Source organism: Microtus oregoni, unplaced genomic scaffold (assembly GCF_018167655.1).
Source record: "Microtus oregoni isolate MIOR12 unplaced genomic scaffold, Mior012 000024F_ref0000369, whole genome shotgun sequence".
In the NCBI taxonomy this organism is placed as follows: Eukaryota; Metazoa; Chordata; class Mammalia; order Rodentia; family Cricetidae; genus Microtus; species Microtus oregoni.
Genome location: NW_024543083.1, coordinates 9,338,531 through 9,357,749, shown reverse-complemented (window position 1 = coordinate 9,357,749; position 19,219 = coordinate 9,338,531). Strand labels below are relative to the sequence as shown.

The following is a 19,219-nucleotide window of genomic DNA, read 5'->3' as shown; positions in this document are numbered from 1 at the left end:
AGAGAGAAACTCTAAGGATAAAATGGGTTTTCTATGTCTTTAAAGAGAGCAGAATCACTGTTTTCTTAATTGAAGCACATATACATAGACCTTGTAAAGGGAAACCTGATTACCATGCTAAGACAGAAAGAAAAACACCGGCTGAGAGCTGAGAAAAAGATGAGCAGGGTCGCCGGTGCAAACACACGGCTTAGTTATGTCCTCTAACAGAAATTCATGCCACAGAGAATAAGCAAATGCTTAACAGCTCTCCAGTGGCTAGTGAGTACGGGGCAGAGAAGGCGATGATAGCAATGGCATGGTCAGGTTGTCTGAAATAAGCCTTACGGCAGCATTGTGGTAAATAGCCTTAATCTCACAGAACAAAACTGCACGCCTCACCCAGCATGTGAGCCATGTCACCCGTGGGCACCCTACAGCTGAGGCAAGCTGGCAATCCAGGGATCCTCAAGAAGCCTCAGAAGCAGGACCTGAGTGTCCCTGAGAAGTATCTGAAGCAATAATTACTGTAAATCTATCTCTCTCTCTGTCTCCTTTCCTCTTTTCTTTATCTCCCCACCTAAAGCTGGCGGTATCTAAGTAAAACCTCCGCTGCTCTCTTGGCCAGAGAGCAATGATTACACAGCAGTGCCTAAGAGATCGCTGCTTAAGAATTAAGCCCTCCTTGAAAATGTCAATTGCCTCCTCTCGGTCGCCAGAACTACCTATTGCTCATCTTCCCATACACTGGTTCTCATCCCAAGACCTGGTGTGGAGCTGGGGAAAGACAACAATCACCGTTTCAGTGTGAAAAGGAACGATTTCTTAACAGTCTGAGGCAAAGAGAACCATTGCTCCTTACACGCAGCAGCTGAGTCAGGCTTGGGTGCTCCTCCTTGTTGTCCTTTGTGGCCTTCTCTGTGTCCCCGTTAGAAACGCCACATCTCAGAGGCTCCTGGTGGACACCGTCCATGGGGTAGAATATGTGCTCGAAGTGCGAGCTGTTGTGCAGAGGTTCGATGCCAAAGCTGGCGTTCTCAAAGTGCAGCAGTCCTCTGCGTGGTGTGGGACACAGACAAGTGTAGAAGGAAAAGAAACACACAGGATGAATCAGAAGCTGACTTTACAGTACAGTCTCCAACACACAGAAGGGAGGGGTGGAGAGTCCGGCAGACATAAACGTCTACTTTTGGTCCTCCACTTACTTAGCTCCAACATGAAGCCTGCAGAGCAGCTGGGAGAAAAGGTGGAGCTGGCACCAGAGTTTGACCCCAGATATGTTTTCTGTGAGCCCAGGGACTTCCAGCGGGTCATTTATCCTTGGCCTTAGTATAGAATCTACACAGAATGGTTCCCATTAAATTATTTAATATGCACAAAATACTAAGACTATTTCCTGGCAGACAGAAAGCATTAAGAACATAAGTGTTCTTTCTTAAGTGACGCTGATGACAGCCATCATTTATAGCTGACCTGAGAATGGAAAGTAGTATCTATTAGTTCAGTCAATCAGGACAGCGCCACACACTCAGGCCTCCACGGTCTGTAACAGCAGTGCTACTATAACTGGCGTGTGACAGGATTTCTCCGGGCCTTATTTACTTATCTGAATATGATCATAATTTGCTTATCTGAATATGATAATAATAAGCCCTTTTACTATCAATGTGACACTTGCATGAAATAATACAGGAAAAAATTTTACAAGGTGCTATAGGAACTTAAAATGTATTTTGTTACAAATAGCAAACTTTTTGTAGTCTTAAAAAATGAAATTCTCCCATTGGACATTACAACTGAGCAATTACTAGGTTTTTCTAAACAAATATTCCAAGAATATCTGAAGCATGCCTGGAAAGGTTTTTAGTAACCTCAAAGTAAGATCCAACTTCATTAGACACCAAAGGACCCAGTCTGGAACCAGGAGGAGAGATAAGGGCGGAGCAGGGAGACAGCAGGGGATTCCTCACCTGAGTCCGGAGCAGATGCTCACAGCAACGGCTGAATTGTGCATGCCCTCCACGTAGCCCCGGTAATGGCAATGTTTCTAAATGAAAAACACACACTCTTCAGACACTGCTGTGCTGCTCAAAACCTGATGCTACAAAGCCAACCGAATTCCTGAGGCTAACCTAAGAAACAACCTAAGAAATACCACGTGCGGGCTCCAGGCTACCTGACGACGATCTGCTGTCACCAACAACATACAAATGTCCAGGCAGGATCCCCAAGGACACCAGTTACCAACAGTCCTGCCCTGTGACCTTCCAGTCCAGAAACAGCAGGTTGGAGTTACACTGCATTTAACATTTTAAGTTACAGTTGGCCCAGAAAACTCCAGCGGAGAACTAATGTGTAAGGACCTGGTTGAGGGCTGAGAAGGCCCCCCAGAAAGGAGGCCATTCTGCATAGGGGGTGGCTGTCAGCATTGGGAGAGTTCCCCTTTTCCCCTGGGCACATTAGAAATTGAATGAAATGTATGTCCTGGCAAGGCTGAAGCATGCATGGCAGCCATATATGGCAGTTCTGTTGAACTTGTCCATATTGGGTTTCATGGTCTAAGTTGATGAGGACGACTGACCAGGTCTCTTCCTCAAGAGGGCACCAGATCTCATTACAGATGGTTGTGAGCCACCATGTGGTTGCTGGGAATTGAACTCAGGACTCTTAGAAGAGCGGCAGTGCAAAGCTCTTAACCTCTGAGCCATCTCTCCAGCCCCAGGGCACACTAGCTACACTAACCTATATATAGCTATCTTAGAAAGCTTAAATGCCTTTATCCTAAATTTGGGGCAAGAAATTAATCAGCCAAAAATACCAAAGTCAGCATCACTTGCCAACAGCAAACTTGAGTGCACCAGGAGATTTTGTCACCTGCAAGACAGCCTCAAAGCACTGTATTAGAAAAGCCACAGTTAGGGACTCCTACCCTACCAGACAGGAAGGTGCACACCAGGCCAGTGAGTAACAGGACACACCGGCCACTGACATCTGAACCACAAGCAAGTCTTTCAACAAACGGGAGTGCATGTAGGGCTTCCTACAGGCACATTTTAGCACCTTGGGCAAAGGTGCACCTTTAATAACGAATGCTGCTATCTACTGAACAACACATGGAAAAGAGTAAACTTCATATCACAGGAGAACAAACTCCAAATAGATCAAAAATCAAAATGTAAAAACTGAAAGAGTATAAAATGTTAGAGAAAATGTGAATAAGGCCCTTTAACCCAGGAGAATGGATGAAAACCTCCAGCCTGTCACTCAAAACCTAGATGCACTGAATGGTGGCAAATCACTGTAATCCTTGAGGCTGAGCTGGAGTTCCAGGCCAGCCTGGGCTACAGGTAAGAATCTGCTCAAAATAATGATAGTAGGATTATCTAGGTGCAATGAAAGGAAAGAGGAAAGACTTTACTACATTAAAAAAATAATTTAAGCTTCTACACAAAAAGAAAGGCATAAAACCCTCAAAAGTAAAAGCCAGAAGGAAATATTTGCAAATTACATAACAAAGGGTTCCTATCCCCAAATATAAACATCTCTTAAACTGGAGGTTCTCAGCCTGGGGTCTTGACCCCTTTGGAGGCTGAAAAACATCCTTTCACAGGGGTCCCATATTAGATATCCTGCATGTCAGATTTTTGCATTATGATTCATAACAGTAGCAAAATTACAGTTATGAAGTAGCCACAAAATGATTTTAAGGTTGGGTGCACTGAAGAGAACTGTTACAGGGCTGCAGCATTAGGAGGGTTGAGAAGCACTGTCTTAAATACATAGTAGGAAACTGGACAGAGGACAGAACTTACAAATGCACTCACATATACAGAACTGTTAGCCAGTGGGACCTGCGCAGGATGTGTCACTAGTAAGACACACTGGGAGACAAGAAAGCTGGCCAGTGCCAACAGGTGACCCTGAAGCCAGCAGTCTGACGACGTTTGTTTAATAACTTGCCTTTACGAAGTATTTCCACAGCATTCTATCTAGTTCTGCTGCAGGTGCCTTATCTGTGTGACCAGATCTGCCAAGAAAGACCCAATACCTCCAATTTTACTAAAACCTCATTAACGGATGAAAGCCTGCGGTCTGTCAACACTCAGGCCGACTTTGTCACAAACCCTTGCTCTCTATTCAGCCCGCAGATGAACATTAACAAACCACCACCTGTTCCAAGGCCAAAAGGACTTTGTCCCAGGTCACTGCATGTTCTCCTAAACGTTATTTACTGCTCCGGATCATCCCTAACTCCCCCACTCCTACAGGAAACAGTATGTGAGTTTCTAGAGTATGCTAAGCTAGCTGTAACCACACTGATTTCTTACATACTGTAGCCTTTCCCTTTTATGTGCTAACAAATCTGTATTTGTTTTCTCCTATTTAATCTCTGTCAGCTCATTCTAGCAAACTTTCAAAGAATGGGGAGAAATTTTCTCCTTACCAGCATAATTCTCAAAAACAAAACATATTGTATTTATAGGTTAACAAAACTGATAGTCACACTGCATGGCTGCAGTGAAGAAATGCCCAGTGTGCACCACAGTAACGACACAGCACAGTAAGGACACGCCTGGTGTGCACCACAGGAAGGACACGCCTGGTGTGCACCACAGAAAGGACACGCCTGGTGTGCGCCATGCTGAAGCACAGACTCAGGGAAACTCTGACCCTTGCGAGCAGAGCAGAGCAGAGCAGAGCCACCACAGAACAGCCTGCTAGCCCAGGGCCCAGGGAGCCTTGCCATCCATTCTCAGAGAGACAGAAGTGCAACGGTGACGAGGGGGCAGAGCTGGGAGCAAGTCTACCGAGTCCCAAGATAACCCCAAAGTCCTCAGACATCGTAATCACACAGCAACTCAGGCACTTATTTTTCTAGCCTTGTGAGAGCCAGAAAAGAGCTTTATAAATTACTTCAATCTTAAGGAGGAGAATCCCAAAGGAAAACATTTAAAGTTTAAAAATATACATGTAAATTAATTGTATATTATAGACAATACCGTGTACCATAAGGGACAATCTAGCCACATGCAAAGAAATGAGAGTAGCTAAGTTTTACTTTTTATTTCAAATCTATTGGCACACTTTCATTTGTCTGAATAATATTAAACAACCAAGAAATAACGGAAATACTCCATGTTGATACCTGATATTTTTCAAACATCTAGCATTCTATAAAACTAAAATTATTGAAGTTTCTATACAATTAAAATCTAGTTTTGAAATTTTAGGAGACAGTCTTTCAATAATGAATAATTGTTATATTTATTTATAAATTGCCAGACTATCTTTTGTAAACACCCCTCAAGTATTACCTCATTAAAGTCCCCAGTAACTCCATGAAGTCATAACTACTATACTCATGTTGAAGTGAAGGCACCAAACACAAACAAGTTGGTATAAAACCCTCACCAGACAATAAACACAGAGCCAGAATTCAAGCTTTAACTGTGTCGGATGGGGAGGAGGCTCCACAAAGAACAGTAAGGGCTCAAGGGCATCAACTGTGGTCTTTGGCTTCTTACCAGCCATCGCTGGATGGATGGAAATATGGACAAATTATCTTTTATCTGAAATATGCTACAATGTAAATTTAATCTCCTTACTAGCTTCCTACTAAAACAATACAAAGTTAAGATAAAAGAATCAGGCCAGGCTATGATGGTGCACGCCTTTAGTCCCAGCACTTGGGAGCCAGAGGCAGGGAAATCTCTGTGAGTTTGAGGCCAGCCTGGTTCCAGGACAGTCAAGCTACATGGAGAAACCCTATCTGGAGAAAAAATAAAAAATAAAAATAAAAAGGGAATGAGTGGACTAGAAATAGACAAGGCAAAGTCAGCATTTCCTTGTGGTTTTGGGTAGTGCAGACTAAAGCATTTGCTTCCGGTTCTTTTGAAGAATGCTACAAAGGTCCTCAATGCCATACGTGATCCATCTAACATAACAGGGTGGTACAAAGTTCGAATGAAGCAAGAACACAGTTGGCAGGAGTTACGACTTCTCATGAGCACTACTGCGGAAGAAGTGTGTACCGCCTAAGTGCCTAGGGAACTGTGACACTCCTCCTCCTGAGCAAAGCTAGACCTGCGCATGCGCCAGGAAGAGATACCACCAGGCCAGGCTCGGCATCTGCCAATTACTTGGAGGATTCCAGGCCAGCTCTGTCCCTGAGAGGGTTCTGTTGCCTGATGCAGAGAGGACCACACCTCTTAAGGAATGAAATGTCAGCAAAACAATCAGAACATCAAAATACGTACCAACAAACAAATGTGGCTTTACTGGACATAAATAACAAAAGGAAGGTAATAGTTTACCAAAACAGTAAACCCTTCACGACCAGTCAGTATTGTCATTAAAGAACAGTTAGTTACTTTCCCATCTTATAAACGCAAATCTTTTTTTTTTTTTTTTTTTTTGGTTTTTCAAGACAGGGTTTCTCTGTGTAACAGTCCTGGCTGTCCTGGAACTTGCTCTATAGACCAGGCTGGCCTCGAACTCACAGAGATCCACCTGCCTCTGCATCCCGAGTGCTGGGATTAAAGGTGTGTGCCTCCACCACCACCTCCTGGCTTTAAAGACAAATCGTAACTAATGAGTGGAGGAGAGTGGTATGGTGTGAACCAGTCTCCTCCAGGGCCATCATACATGGATGGGGAAGGTGTCCTCGGGACGGCAACCGTGCAGTCCAGGGACCCTGACAAGAACACACTGAAACTATGTAAAGTTTCGAGGGGAAGATAAAGTACCTGCATACTGGGATGGTCAGACAGCAGAGAGCCTTCCTCGTTGTAGGTATAAACTACAAAGTCAGTAGGTAAAAGGTCTCTGGAAGAGGAAGAAAAGAGATGTGTCAAGTACCAAGAGCTGAAGGCACAACTCATAGGAGATTGTTCTCAGGAGAGAGGCAGAAATTAGCTTTTAAAAACGTTTTACCTGATCCACTACTGTAAAGAAAGTGCTACTGCGAAACCAAAAGCTAACAGACTTGGGTTCCAGACATTAGTTGAGCGATGCAAAGATACGATTTGCTCTCCTGGCACCACGTGCACAAGGGAAGAACAAGTGAGGCTGCTGACGCACTCATGTTTGTACAAGACAAGTAAGAATTTTATATTCCTTTCTACAAAGTCCTATGTAAACAAGAAACATCACTGCCTTAACCTAGGTATGAAGACAAGCGTCTGCTGTCAGTTGTTAAAGGAAATGCCTCCCCCTCACTGAGGAACAGCTGTGTGAACCATGAGGAAGCAATCTTCTCTCACACTGACCTCCAGGCCTTGTGGAAAATCAGGGAAGCAGGATGCACTGTGTGGTTCAAGTTCAAAGCAACCCGAAGCCGCCCAAGACCAACTGACCCTCCTGTCCAGAGATGGACAAACTGATGGTTTGCCCTGCTTGCCCTGAGTGACTTCAGCTACATGACCACTGTGACACTGAAAACCCTTGGTGAAACTGTGCCTCTGCCTCCTTGAATACAGAAAGCCCCATGGCAGCAAATCTGGAGGCAAAGCCATCCCTGTGACTAAGAGCCTAGAGCACTTGAAGCTCTGAGACTCCAGAGTAATCTTTGTCCCATGTGTCTTTGCGAAGTCCGCTCTGTTGCTCTGTGGGCAGTATTCAAAGGAGCCTACGGAGCTGAGTCTTTTCATAAGCTGATCTCATTGGGCATTAGAGTCTATATACACACATGCACCACACACACCAGACACACACCGTACCACTCACACACATACACCCCCTACATCCTTCACATACACACACACACACATCCTTCACATACACACACACATGCACATACACACATACACGCACCAGACACACACACCCCACACATCCTTCACACACACACACACACACACCATACCACTCACACACACACACGTGCACGCACGCACACACATACACACCCTTCACTCTCCCTAAAGGTAAATTTGAAAAGAATTAAGCTATGCATGCCTGGCTTCCCTCTGCACTGCCTCCTGGAAGTGCAGCCTGTCCAATCAGAGCATGAATTCCTGTGGACTTCAGATGCAGGCCTACCCCTGTGCAGCAGAGTCAGCAATAACTTATCTGCTGATTCCAGGATTCAGACTCCACTAAGCAATATCCATCTAGAAAAGAAATCACTATACTGCTGAGGGAAAACATAATTAAAAAGGCAAAATAAATGAAATTTCTTACGTGTTTCTTTCCAAGTGAATAACATGCTGTTTTCCTTGCGCCTGGATGACATAAGACACCTAAATGCACAGAAAAGGAAAAAGGCAATAATAAAACACCGTCTTGTAAATTACTTTTCAACCTATCACAAGAGACAGGAAAGTTCATTCCAAATTAAAGTAACTTGGCAATGCCTGCAACAGTTAATGGAAAGTTTTTTGAGTTTTTTTTGTTTGGTTGGTTAGTTTTTTGTTTTGAGACAGGGTTTCTCTGTACCTTTGGACCCTGTTCTGGAATTTGCTCTTGTAGACCAGGCTGGCCTCAAATTCACAAATTTCCGCCTGTTTCTGCCTCCCAAGTGCTTGGATTAAAGGCATGTGCCACTACCGCCTGGCTAATGGAAAGTATTCTTAAGTAATATATATTCTATTTATCTCTGTCTCCCTTTAAACCTGGATCATGAAAAATAGCCTACACTTCTAGCTACTCTTTTTTAATTTGTTTTAGATTTGTTTGTTTGCTTGTTTGTTTTTGTGGGGGTCTCTGTGAACACCACAGCCAGCAGAGTGTCAATCTGCAAGAAGCAAGAAGGAAGTCTGGTTCAGTTTAACTCATTAACTGCTGTTAGTTCAAACTTTAAGAGTCTGGCACCAGGTAGTTTATTTTAGGCATATTTAAGCACAGCACAATTTGGAAAAAGTTTCCTGGTAATAATTAGCTCAGTCCCATGTTCACAACAAAGCTTAAGACATGATTCCATAGACACTTTTTAAAGAACATGTGACCTCTTCCATAAATACGTGTTCTAAAGATTGACTACATGTGACATTTTAGGGTTCAGGTGTGGTCTCGGTCATACAGATAGTGTGAAAGTCACCAAGCTATTAACCACCTCCACTCCCAGCCTCCTGGGCAGGGAACAGGTGTCTCCGCCTGAGATGTTTAACAAGCCTGGTTTCCCTAGTGCTTATCGGTGAGCACCAGAACTTCCTGGCCTCCTACATGATTTTACACATATCATGCTTTAATTGTGTGGATGTATGTGTACTATGTGTGTGCCTGGTACCCCTGAGTTCAGAAGAGAGTGCCACAGCTCCCGGAACTGGAATTGTGGATGGTTAGGAGCTAACCTGTGGGTGCTGGGAAGTGACTCCCAGTCCTCAGCAAGAACAACAATTGACCTTAACCAATGAGCCCTCTCTCCAGCCCCAGCTGTCTGCTCTTCCTAAACGTGTTCATGAATCAGCTGTAACTTCAGGAAGTAGTTTCCAGGGCACCCACATGGTGCTTCCTTTGCAGAAGGAGCTCTTTCTTCTGTTTAAGTGAGTTTCGAGTTTTGAGAGATTACTTAGTCCTACAAAAGTGGACAAGAAATTCCTGTTCTCTTGTGACCTTTACAGCTTATCTCATCAACTCTAACCCACACTTTCTCCTGCTGCCAGCAGCCCCGTGGAGCAAGAACACATCACACACAGACGTGGCAACCTCACGAGCAGCACTGGAGTTTCTTCCACAGGGATAAACAGTGTCATCTTAGAGTTAGTTCGTTATTTAGATAACTCTGACTTTGTCATCTTCAAGTTCAGGAGACCCTTTTCTCTACCCCAAACAATTTCCCTATTCTAACTATAGGACAAACTATTGATCGTAAGGTCATGAACAAGGCTAGATCCCAAGGACAGCACTACTGGGAGGTGTAAGGGATCTACATGTACATGGCTACCCCATCAACAAACAGAAAAAATCTTCTCCAGCGGAAAAACAACACTCCATTTCCTTATAAGCAGTTTTGCTATTTTTTAAATCAGCACATGAAGTATTTGATATTAAAACTCATACTCAACCCCTGAAACAACCACTGCTGCAAATATCACCCTTCATTAAGAAAAGAAGAAACTATAATTTCCTTATAGTCACAGTTCTCAAGAAAGAACTCACCTGCTTGGAACTGGACCTCGGGGCTTCCCTTCTTTCTCTAGTTAGTCTCCAAGGCGTTATAATCTCATAAGAAGAAAGATGTTTGGTCTGCTGAATGTCTGCAGCAAAAAGAAAAAAATGTAACAACGTGAGCCCGAAAAACCTATGTGGTACCTAAATACCGGAAATAAAAAAGCATGTGTTCAGCTGGATATAATGCTGCATGTTTTTAATCCCAGCACTTGGAGGCAGAGGCAGGAGGATCTCTGTGAGATTGAGGCCAGCCTGGGCTACACAGTGACTTCCAGGACAGCTAGAGCTACATACTGAGACCCCCATCTTGAAAATAAAAAAAACTAAGTCTTCAAAAAAAAAAACTAAGTGTTCAAATTATTGGGGGGAACACCTGATAGCCAAGTGATTTTTTTTAATTTGTATTTTTTTGCTATTTTTCTATTTACCAGTGTTTTGCCTGCATGTTTATCTGTGTACCATGGGTGTAAATGGTGCCTGCAAAGGTCAGATGAGGATGTCAGACCCACTAGAAGTGGAGCTACAGAGAGCTGTGAACCACCATGTGGGTACTGGAAATCGAATATGGGTCCTGCGGAAGGGCAGTCAGTGCTCTTAACTGATGAGCCGTCTCTGCAGACCCTCCTGTGACTTTTTATATACAATCCTCGGCAAGGATGAGAGTGAAAATATTCCCTAAGGAAAAGATGCCAGTCTATATCCAAATGTGTGTGTGTGTGTTCATGATGTTAAAACAATCATTTTCAAACACTTTGCATCTGTATACTCCAGCCCTTTTCCTCAACATAAGTCTTTTGTTTTACAATCTTGGGGCATAAACAGAAGAAAAGAGCATGAGATTTAATATGGCAGAGTGCCACACTGGAGCTCAGAGCATGCACTCGTCCCTCACTCCCTCCTATGCCTCTTGAGTGATGGCATCCTAGGAGAGTAGCTAAACACTGGATAAAGATGCTAAGAAGGGGAAGATCCTTTCACTATCAATGGGTCAACACTAATATGTACTAACAGTGGACCAGCTGCCTCATATGGACTGACTACACCATGGATCCACCAGAAGAAAATGTTACACAAAAACATTAGCAGTTCAGAACTCTGGTCATGCGCACTCACATTCTAAAGTTATCAGTAAAACCGAGTGTCTTAGTTAGGGTTTCTATTGCCTTGAAGGGACACTATGACCACGGCAACTCTTCTAAGGGAAACATTTAATTGTGGTGGCAGCTAACAGTTCAGAGGTTCAGTCCATTAGTGTCATGGCTGGAAGAAGGCAGCGTGCAGGCAGACATGGTGCTGGAGGAGGAGCTGAGAGTCCTTACATCTTACTCACAGGCAACAGCTTGAGCATCTATGAAACCTCAAAGCCTGCCTCTGCAGTGACACACTTCCTCCAACAAGGCCACACCCACTACAACAAAGCCATACATAATAGTGCCACTCCCTTTGGTCCATTTTCTTTCAAAACACTACACCAAGTACAACCAGAAATGAAAGACAGGACCACACATAGAATTGTGCTCTTCAATCTACTGGTTCTCAACCTGTAGGTCATGACCCCTTTAGGAACTGAATGACCATTTCACAGGGGTCATCTAAGACCATCCTGCAGATCATTTATTTATATTATGATTCATAACAGTAGCAAAAGTACAGTTATGAAGTAGCAACAAAATAGTTTTATGGTTGGGGTCACCACAACATGAGGAGCTGTATTAAAGGGTCACAGTATTAGGTAGGTTGAGAATCACTGCTCCCAGTACTTGGGAGGCAGAGACAAAATCAGATCTCTGTGAGTTCAAGGCCAGCCACGAATACATAGTAAGACATGTATCTCAAAAGAAAAAAAAATACCACTACAAACTAAACAATAAATCATGTAGAGGTTGGATACAGTTTTTTCCCTTCCAGTATCATTACTAAGGGCGTAACAATTCTTTTTCACTGTTCTCACTGTTGTTTGTTGTTTTTGAGACAACTGGTCATTCAAGATGACCTTGAACTCATGACCTTCCTGCCCTGTCTTCCCAGGGTCGAGATGACAGAAGCTCACCACTGCACCCAACAGCCACAGTAAAAGTTCTTTCAGGGAAGTCTGGTGAGGGAGACGGTGATTGTGAGGGGACGGTCACTGTGAGGGGGATGGTCACTGTGAGGGGATGGTCACTGTGAGGGGATGGTCACTGAGGGGGATGGTCACTGTGAGGGAGACGGTGACTGTGAGGGGACGGTCACTGTGAGGGGGATGGTCACTGTGAGGGGGATGGTCACTGTGAGGGGATGGTCACTGAGGGGGATGGTCACTGTGAGGGGATGGTCACTGAGGGGGATGGTCACTGTGAGGGGATGGTCACTGAGGGGGATGGTCACTGTGAGGGCGATGGTCACTGAGGGGATGGTCACTGTGAGGGGACGGTCACTGTGAGGGGGACGGTCACTGTGAGGGGGACGGTCACTGTGAGGGGACGGTCACTGTGAGGGGACGGTCACTGTGAGGGGACGGTCACTGAGAGGGGACGGTCACTGTGATGGAGACGGTCACTGTGATGGAGATGGTCACTGTGAGGGGATGGTCACTGTGAGGGGACGGTCACTGTGAGGGGACGGTCACTGTGAGGGGACGGTCACTGTGAGGGGGACGGTCACTGTGAGGGGATGGTCACTGTGAGGGGGATGGTGACTGTGAGGGGACGGTCACTGTGAGGGGACGGTCACTGTGATGGAGACGGTCACTGTAATGGAGACGGTCACTGTGAGGGGACGGTCACTGTGAGGGGACGGTCACTGTGAGGGGACGGTCACTGTGAGGGGACGGTCACTGTGAGGGGACGGTCACTGTGAGGGGACGGTCACTGTGATGGAGATGGTCACTGTGATGGAGATGGTCACTGTGAGGGGACGGTCACTGTGAGGGGACGGTCACTGTGAGGGGACGGTCACTGTGAGGGGATGGTCACTGTGAGAGGATGGTCACTGTGAGGGGATGGTCACTGAGGGGGATGGTCACTGTGAGTGGACGGTCACTGTGAGGGGATGGTCACTGTGAGGGGATGGTCACTGTGAGTGGACGGTCACTGTGAGGGGATGGTCACTGTGAGGGGACGGTCACTGTGAGGGGATGGTCACTGTGATGGAGATGGTCACTGTGAGGGGACGGTCACTGTGAGGGGACGGTCACTGTGAGGGGACGGTCACTGTGAGGGGATCGTCACTGTGAGAGGATGGTCACTGTGAGGGGATGGTCACTGAGGGGGATGGTCACTGTGAGTGGACGGTCACTGTGAGGGGATGGTCACTAGTCACTGGCTCAGGAGCTTCAGAACTGAATGCTGAGGAAGGAGGACAGCTGCATCTCCCTGAGCCACAAGAAGGGAAGTGGGGAATTTCATAGATTGAAAAAGCCTTATAACCAAATGCAGTCTATGGGCCTGTCTGAATCCTTGTTAAAATGAACCAACTGAGAAAACTCTGAGAACGTCTGGGAAATTTAGACATAGGAAATTTGATGATCTTAGGGAACTTTGTGATTTAGCGATTCATGCTGAATATTCAGTGATAAAATATATTACAATAAGTACAGCGGACTTGAAGGAAAATCAAAACCAAGATTAAACCTGAATAATGCACACACTGGAGTTCGCTCCTCTTTTTCTGCTCTTATGTATGTTTAAAAACTTCTATAATGCCCGGCAGTGGTGGTACACGCCTTTAATCCCAGCACTCAGGGAAGCAGAGGCTGATGCATTTCTGTGAGTTTGAGGCTAGCCTGGTCTACAGAGTGAGTTCTAGGACAGCCAGAGATACACAAAGAAACCCTATCTTGAAGCAGAAAAAAACAAAACCTTCTATAATAATTGTTTACCTACAAGCATGAATGAAAAAAGACTAATACTTTTGCTGCAATCACAATTACAAAATAATATACTTGGGCTGGCAAGATGGCTCAGCTGGTAAAAGGCTTGCTGCCCAGCCTGACAACCCTGAGTTGATTCCTGGGACCCATGTGGAGCAAGGAGAGAACGGACTCCTAAGAGTTATACTCTGACCTCCCGGACCACACACAAATACATGCAATTTTAAGATGTAATACTGAATTTATATGTTGCAAATTGTGACTCTAAACTGTCATAAACACGCAAATAGCATAAATCAATGAACTAATCTGTTGGGTGTCTTTTCCACGTGAGGCAAGGTCAGGAAGCAGTAAGAAGTCTATTTCCTACAGTGTGCGGCTCCATTGCCCGAGCTGGTTTACAACGACGTGTATGCTGCTTCCACTGTCGTTCCTTTGCAAAAACTAAGGCGCACCTGCTCAAGTGTTGACCCTGACTGCCTAGCAGCTCTGCCTGCCTCATTTCTAATGTCTTTTTCAGGCGCTAGAGATTACTGGTGAGTCGCACACCAAGGAAAGGCTCTACCAATGAGCAGCCTTCTCTACCTCACACCTGAAGAATGGGTTGACCTTTTCACTTGGCCCCACACCCCCTCCTCCAGTGTCATGGCATCTCATTCATATTAACTGCCCACGTCCCTCAGCCTTCTCACAAACAGATTTGGATGAAGTATGGCATCTAACATTTTCCAAGTTGACACAGTATAAAACCTATTTATAGTTCAGGACTTCAAAGACATCGATAGGAAAACATAAGCTATGTCAGGTCCAATACACAGCATACTAAGAGTTTTCCAACTCTTCTCCATCGTCTCGCAGGCATCTTAACTCATACCATGACTATCATCCAGATATGATGTGGGATGTCCTTATGTATGCATGTTGCTTTTGTTGATTAATGAATAAAGCTGTTTGGGCCAATGGCTTAGCAGAGTAAAGCCAGGTAGTAAATCAGAACAGAGAGAGAGAGGAGGAGGAGTCAAAGAGACGCCATGTAGCTGCTGAAGGAAAAAGACACTGGAAAACCTTACTGATAAGCCACAGCCTCGTGGCAGTACATAAATGAATAGAAATGGGTTAATTTAAGATATAAGAACTAGCTAGGAAAATGCCTGAACTATTGGCCAAATAGTGTTGTAATTAATATAGTTTCTGTGTCATTATTCAGGTCTGGACGGCCGGGGAACAAACATGCAGTCTCCAGTCTCCATTTACACAGATGTTTTGTCAATTGGGAAAAATAAAAAACTAAAACCTTATAATACACTATCTTGTAGGCTGATACCCATACTCCTAAATTACCTGGAGTTGGAGGCTATTTCTTTACGTAAAAATGAGCCTTTCAATGACCTCCAGTCTTCTCAAATTCCTAAAACATAGGTTTAAATAGCATCCTTAAAAGTCTCCTTCGCATCAGTAACCAACCCTATTGCTGGAACTGTCACTCTGAGCGTGTAGCAAGATAAACGGAATACTGCAGTGGGCAATAAATTCTGTGTGATCAGGAGTAAACTGCATTCCAGGAAAAGATGATAAAAAGTGGGGGGGGGGTAAGGTGGGTGGATATGGGAGGGATCAGGAGAAAATATGATCAAAATACACTGTATAAAATTTTCACATTTTTTTTTAAGTAAACTAGCCTGACCGATGGGTAGGCCAAGTCTATAATCCCAGCACTCACGGGAAGCGCGCACAACAAGAGCACAAGTTCAAGGTCAGCTTCAGCCACAAAACAAGTTTGAAGCCAGCCTGAGCTAGAGGCCTAGCTACAAAAGAGCAAAAACGGCATACTTTCCTCTGCCGTCCTGTTGTGACTTGTTACTTCCAAGAAAGTTTCAGAAATTCACTAGAGACCAGAGCACAGACACTGAGAGGCACGGATCACTGCTGCGGTAGGGGAGGCTGAGCCACTGGCAGCCAAACTAACATTTTCACTATGATTCAGAAGAGAACTCCACAGAAAGAAAAATATGAAACACTTCCAAAGGTAAAATTTGAAGCTCTAATGGGCAAGAAGATGATGTTTCAAGAGTTCTCTATCTAAAACAGGTTCCGTGACTTCCTAAGGTCACCGCCCACTTTACAGGAGAAGACAGGTGTTCTGTCTTCTAAGGAATCTTTTATCTGGATGGCTACAGGGATAATAAAGCTAGATACAAGAACAGAAAGTAGGTCAGTCATGGTGGTGCATGCCTTTAATCTCAGCGTTTGGGAGAAAGAGGCAGGCAGGGCTCTGTGAGTTTGAGGTCTATATAGTTCTGAAACAGCCAGAGATACGCAGTGAGTCCCTATCTCAAAAAGACAAAAAACAACAACAATAACAAATATATGTAGTACATATAATTCTATATTTTTGCCAAATTGGGAACCATATATTATTGAAAATATATATATATTCTGGAAAAATATAAATATTCTAGTATCTTCGTTCGCTGGTTTCCATTTTAAAATAAGTTTTATGTTTTGTAAAGCAAATGTCATAATAGTTTGTGGTTTTTTAAGGTTTCAAAATTATAGCACTTCCGTATTTAGGAGTTCTTACTCTGACACCAACTTCTTTCAAAGCCCCAAGGATCCACCTTCTATAGCAAACCCATGCAGAGACACCATGTACAAAGCTTCTGAGAGAGTATTATTTCAAAAAGAGTATACATTAATATAAATAAACTACAAGGGAATCCTTGTTTCTTTTTTTTTTTTTTTTTTTTTTGCCAAAATTCCAGCCTGGTTTCTTTTTCCTTATCTCCTGCTCATTCCCGACATGCATTTCCCTAATTCCTCTAATCTATGCTTCCTGTGGGAACCGAAAGGCCATTTCTTTCATTTCACTATAAAGGAAACACATTTAACCTTCCTAACACTGGCACTGTGGGCTGGAAAATCCTTGGCTGTGGGTCATCCTGTGCAGTGTAGGCGTGACCAGCGGCACCCCTGGCCTCCACTCTCCAGACGCCAGCAATGTTAGCTCTGACCGCTCAAGTGTCCATGTTCCTGGAGATAGATATAGGAGGTAACATTGCCTCCAATTAAAAACCACCAGGAATGCCAGGTGTGGTGGTTAAAGTCTTTAATCCCAGCACTCAGAAGGCAGGGGCAGGTAGATCTCTGTGAGTCTGAGGCCAGCCTGGTCTACAGAGAGAGTTCCAGGACAGCCAAAGCTACACAGTCAGAACCTATCTCAAAAGTTTTTTACAAATTAAAATTAAAACGCTAAACAGCGGGATACAGTTCACAATAAAAGTAAAAATCTTCAATGCAATGCCCATCAAAATCCCAGCAAAATTCTTCAAAGACCTCGAAAGAATGATACTCAACTTCATTTGGAAAAGCAAAAAACCCAGGATACCCAAACCAATCCTGTGCAATAAAAGAACTTCTGGAGGCATCACAATCCCTGACTTCAGACTCTACTACAGAGCTACAGTACTGAAAACAGCCTGGTATTGGCATAAGAACAGACAGGGGGACCAATGGAACCGAATAGAAGACCCAGATATCAATCCACACATCTTCGAACACCTGATCTTTGATAAAGAAGCAAAAAATATCAAATAAAAAAAGAAAGCATATTTAACAAGTGGTGCTGTCATAACTGGATATCAACATGTAGAAAAATGAAAATAGACACATATCTATCACCATGCACAAAACTCAAGTCCAAGTGGATCAAAGACCTCAACATAAAGCCAGCCACACTGAACCTTATAAAAGAGAATGTGGGAAGCACACTTGAACACATTGTCACAGGGAACCACTTCCTAAACATAACCCCAGCAGCACAGCCACTGGGAGAAACAATTAACAAATGGGACCTCCTGAAACTGAAAAGCTTCTATAAAGCAAAGGACACAGTAATCAAGACAAAACAACAGCCTGCAGAATGGAAAAAGATTTTCACTAACCCCACATCAGAGGTCTGATCTCTAAAATATACAAAGAACTCAAGAAATTGGTCATCAAAAGATCACATAATCCAATAAAAAAAAAATGGAGTACAGACCTAAACAGAGAACTCTCAACAGAAGAATCTAAAATGTCTGAAAAACACTTAAGGAAATGTTCAACATCCTTAGTCATCAGAGAAATGCAAATCAAAACAACTCTGAGATTCCATCTTACACCTACCTGTAAGAATGGCCAAAATCAAAAACACTGATGACAACTTATGCTGAAGAGGTTGTGGGGAAAAGGGAACATTCCTGCATTGCTGGTGGGAATGCAAGCTGGTACAGACCCTTTGGATGTCAGTGTGACAATTTCTCAGAAAATTAGGAAATAACCTTCCTCAAGACCCAGTAATACCACTTTTGGTATATATCCAAGGGATGCTCAATTGTGCCACGAGGACATGTGCTCAACTATGTTCATGGCAGCTTTGTTTGTCATAGCCAGAACCTGGAAACAACCTAAATGCCCCTCAACCAAAGAATGGATAAGAAAAATGTGGTACATTTACACAATGGAGTATTACACAGCAGAAAAAAATAACGACAGCTTGAATTTTGCAGGAAAATGGATGGAGCTAGAAAACATTACTTTGAGTGAGGTAACCCAGACACAGAAAGACAATTATCACATACACTCACTCATAGTTAGTTTTTAAACATAAAGCAAAGAAAGCCAGCCTACAAACCACAATCCCAGAGAGCTTAGACAACAATGAGGACACTAAGAGATACTTACATAGATCTAATCTACATGGGAAATAGAAAGTAGAAAAAGACAAGATCTCCTGAGTAAACTGGGAGCATGGGGACCTTGGGGGAGGGTTGAAGGGGGAAGGGGAAGGGGAAAGGCAGGTAGGGGAGCGGAGAAAAATGCAGAGCTCAATAAATATCAATAAAATAAAATTTAAAAAAAAAAAGAATGGCTAGGCAAGAAATTTTAGTAGGCTTATCAGTCCCGCCCCTAACTAGTGACAGGTAAGCCAAATAAGTAAATAATAAAAGTAAAAAATCTTAATATACTCTGGGGTATACAAACTTTGATATTAGAATCTACAGAATAAGCATACTATTGAAAAATAAGACACTAGGGGACATGAACTGAAGAAAAAGTTGAATGAGAAGCGTAAAGGCTGGAGACTTAGTAAATGAAAGGGCGCGAGATCTTGCCGCCTCTGACTCAGGATTCTCGTGCATTTCTGAGGAAGTAGAAGCAACTGTGGTAGAAAAAAAAAAATCTTCCAAAGAATTCTACCTAATTGCAAGACAAACAAACGGGTCTGCCAAACCACCGAGA

The 19,219-nt window shown here is 43.8% G+C and overlaps 1 protein-coding gene across 3 annotated transcripts in view; it reads right to left on the bottom strand.

The window, feature by feature from the left end:
- The window catches only part of Adam9 (ADAM metallopeptidase domain 9), a 58,901-nt gene that overhangs the window by 35,624 nt on the left and 4,058 nt on the right, over positions 1-19,219 (bottom strand). For all 3 annotated transcript variants that reach the window (XM_041673858.1, XM_041673859.1, XM_041673860.1), the window contains exons 2-6: positions 10,078-10,175; positions 8,161-8,219; positions 6,726-6,804; positions 1,950-2,026; positions 842-1,034 (exon numbers count right to left, since the gene is read on the bottom strand). In XM_041673858.1, coding sequence (XP_041529792.1) covers positions 842-1,034; positions 1,950-2,026; positions 6,726-6,804; positions 8,161-8,219; positions 10,078-10,175 — 506 coding nt within the window. The remainder of the gene's footprint in view (positions 1-841; positions 1,035-1,949; positions 2,027-6,725; positions 6,805-8,160; positions 8,220-10,077; positions 10,176-19,219) is intronic.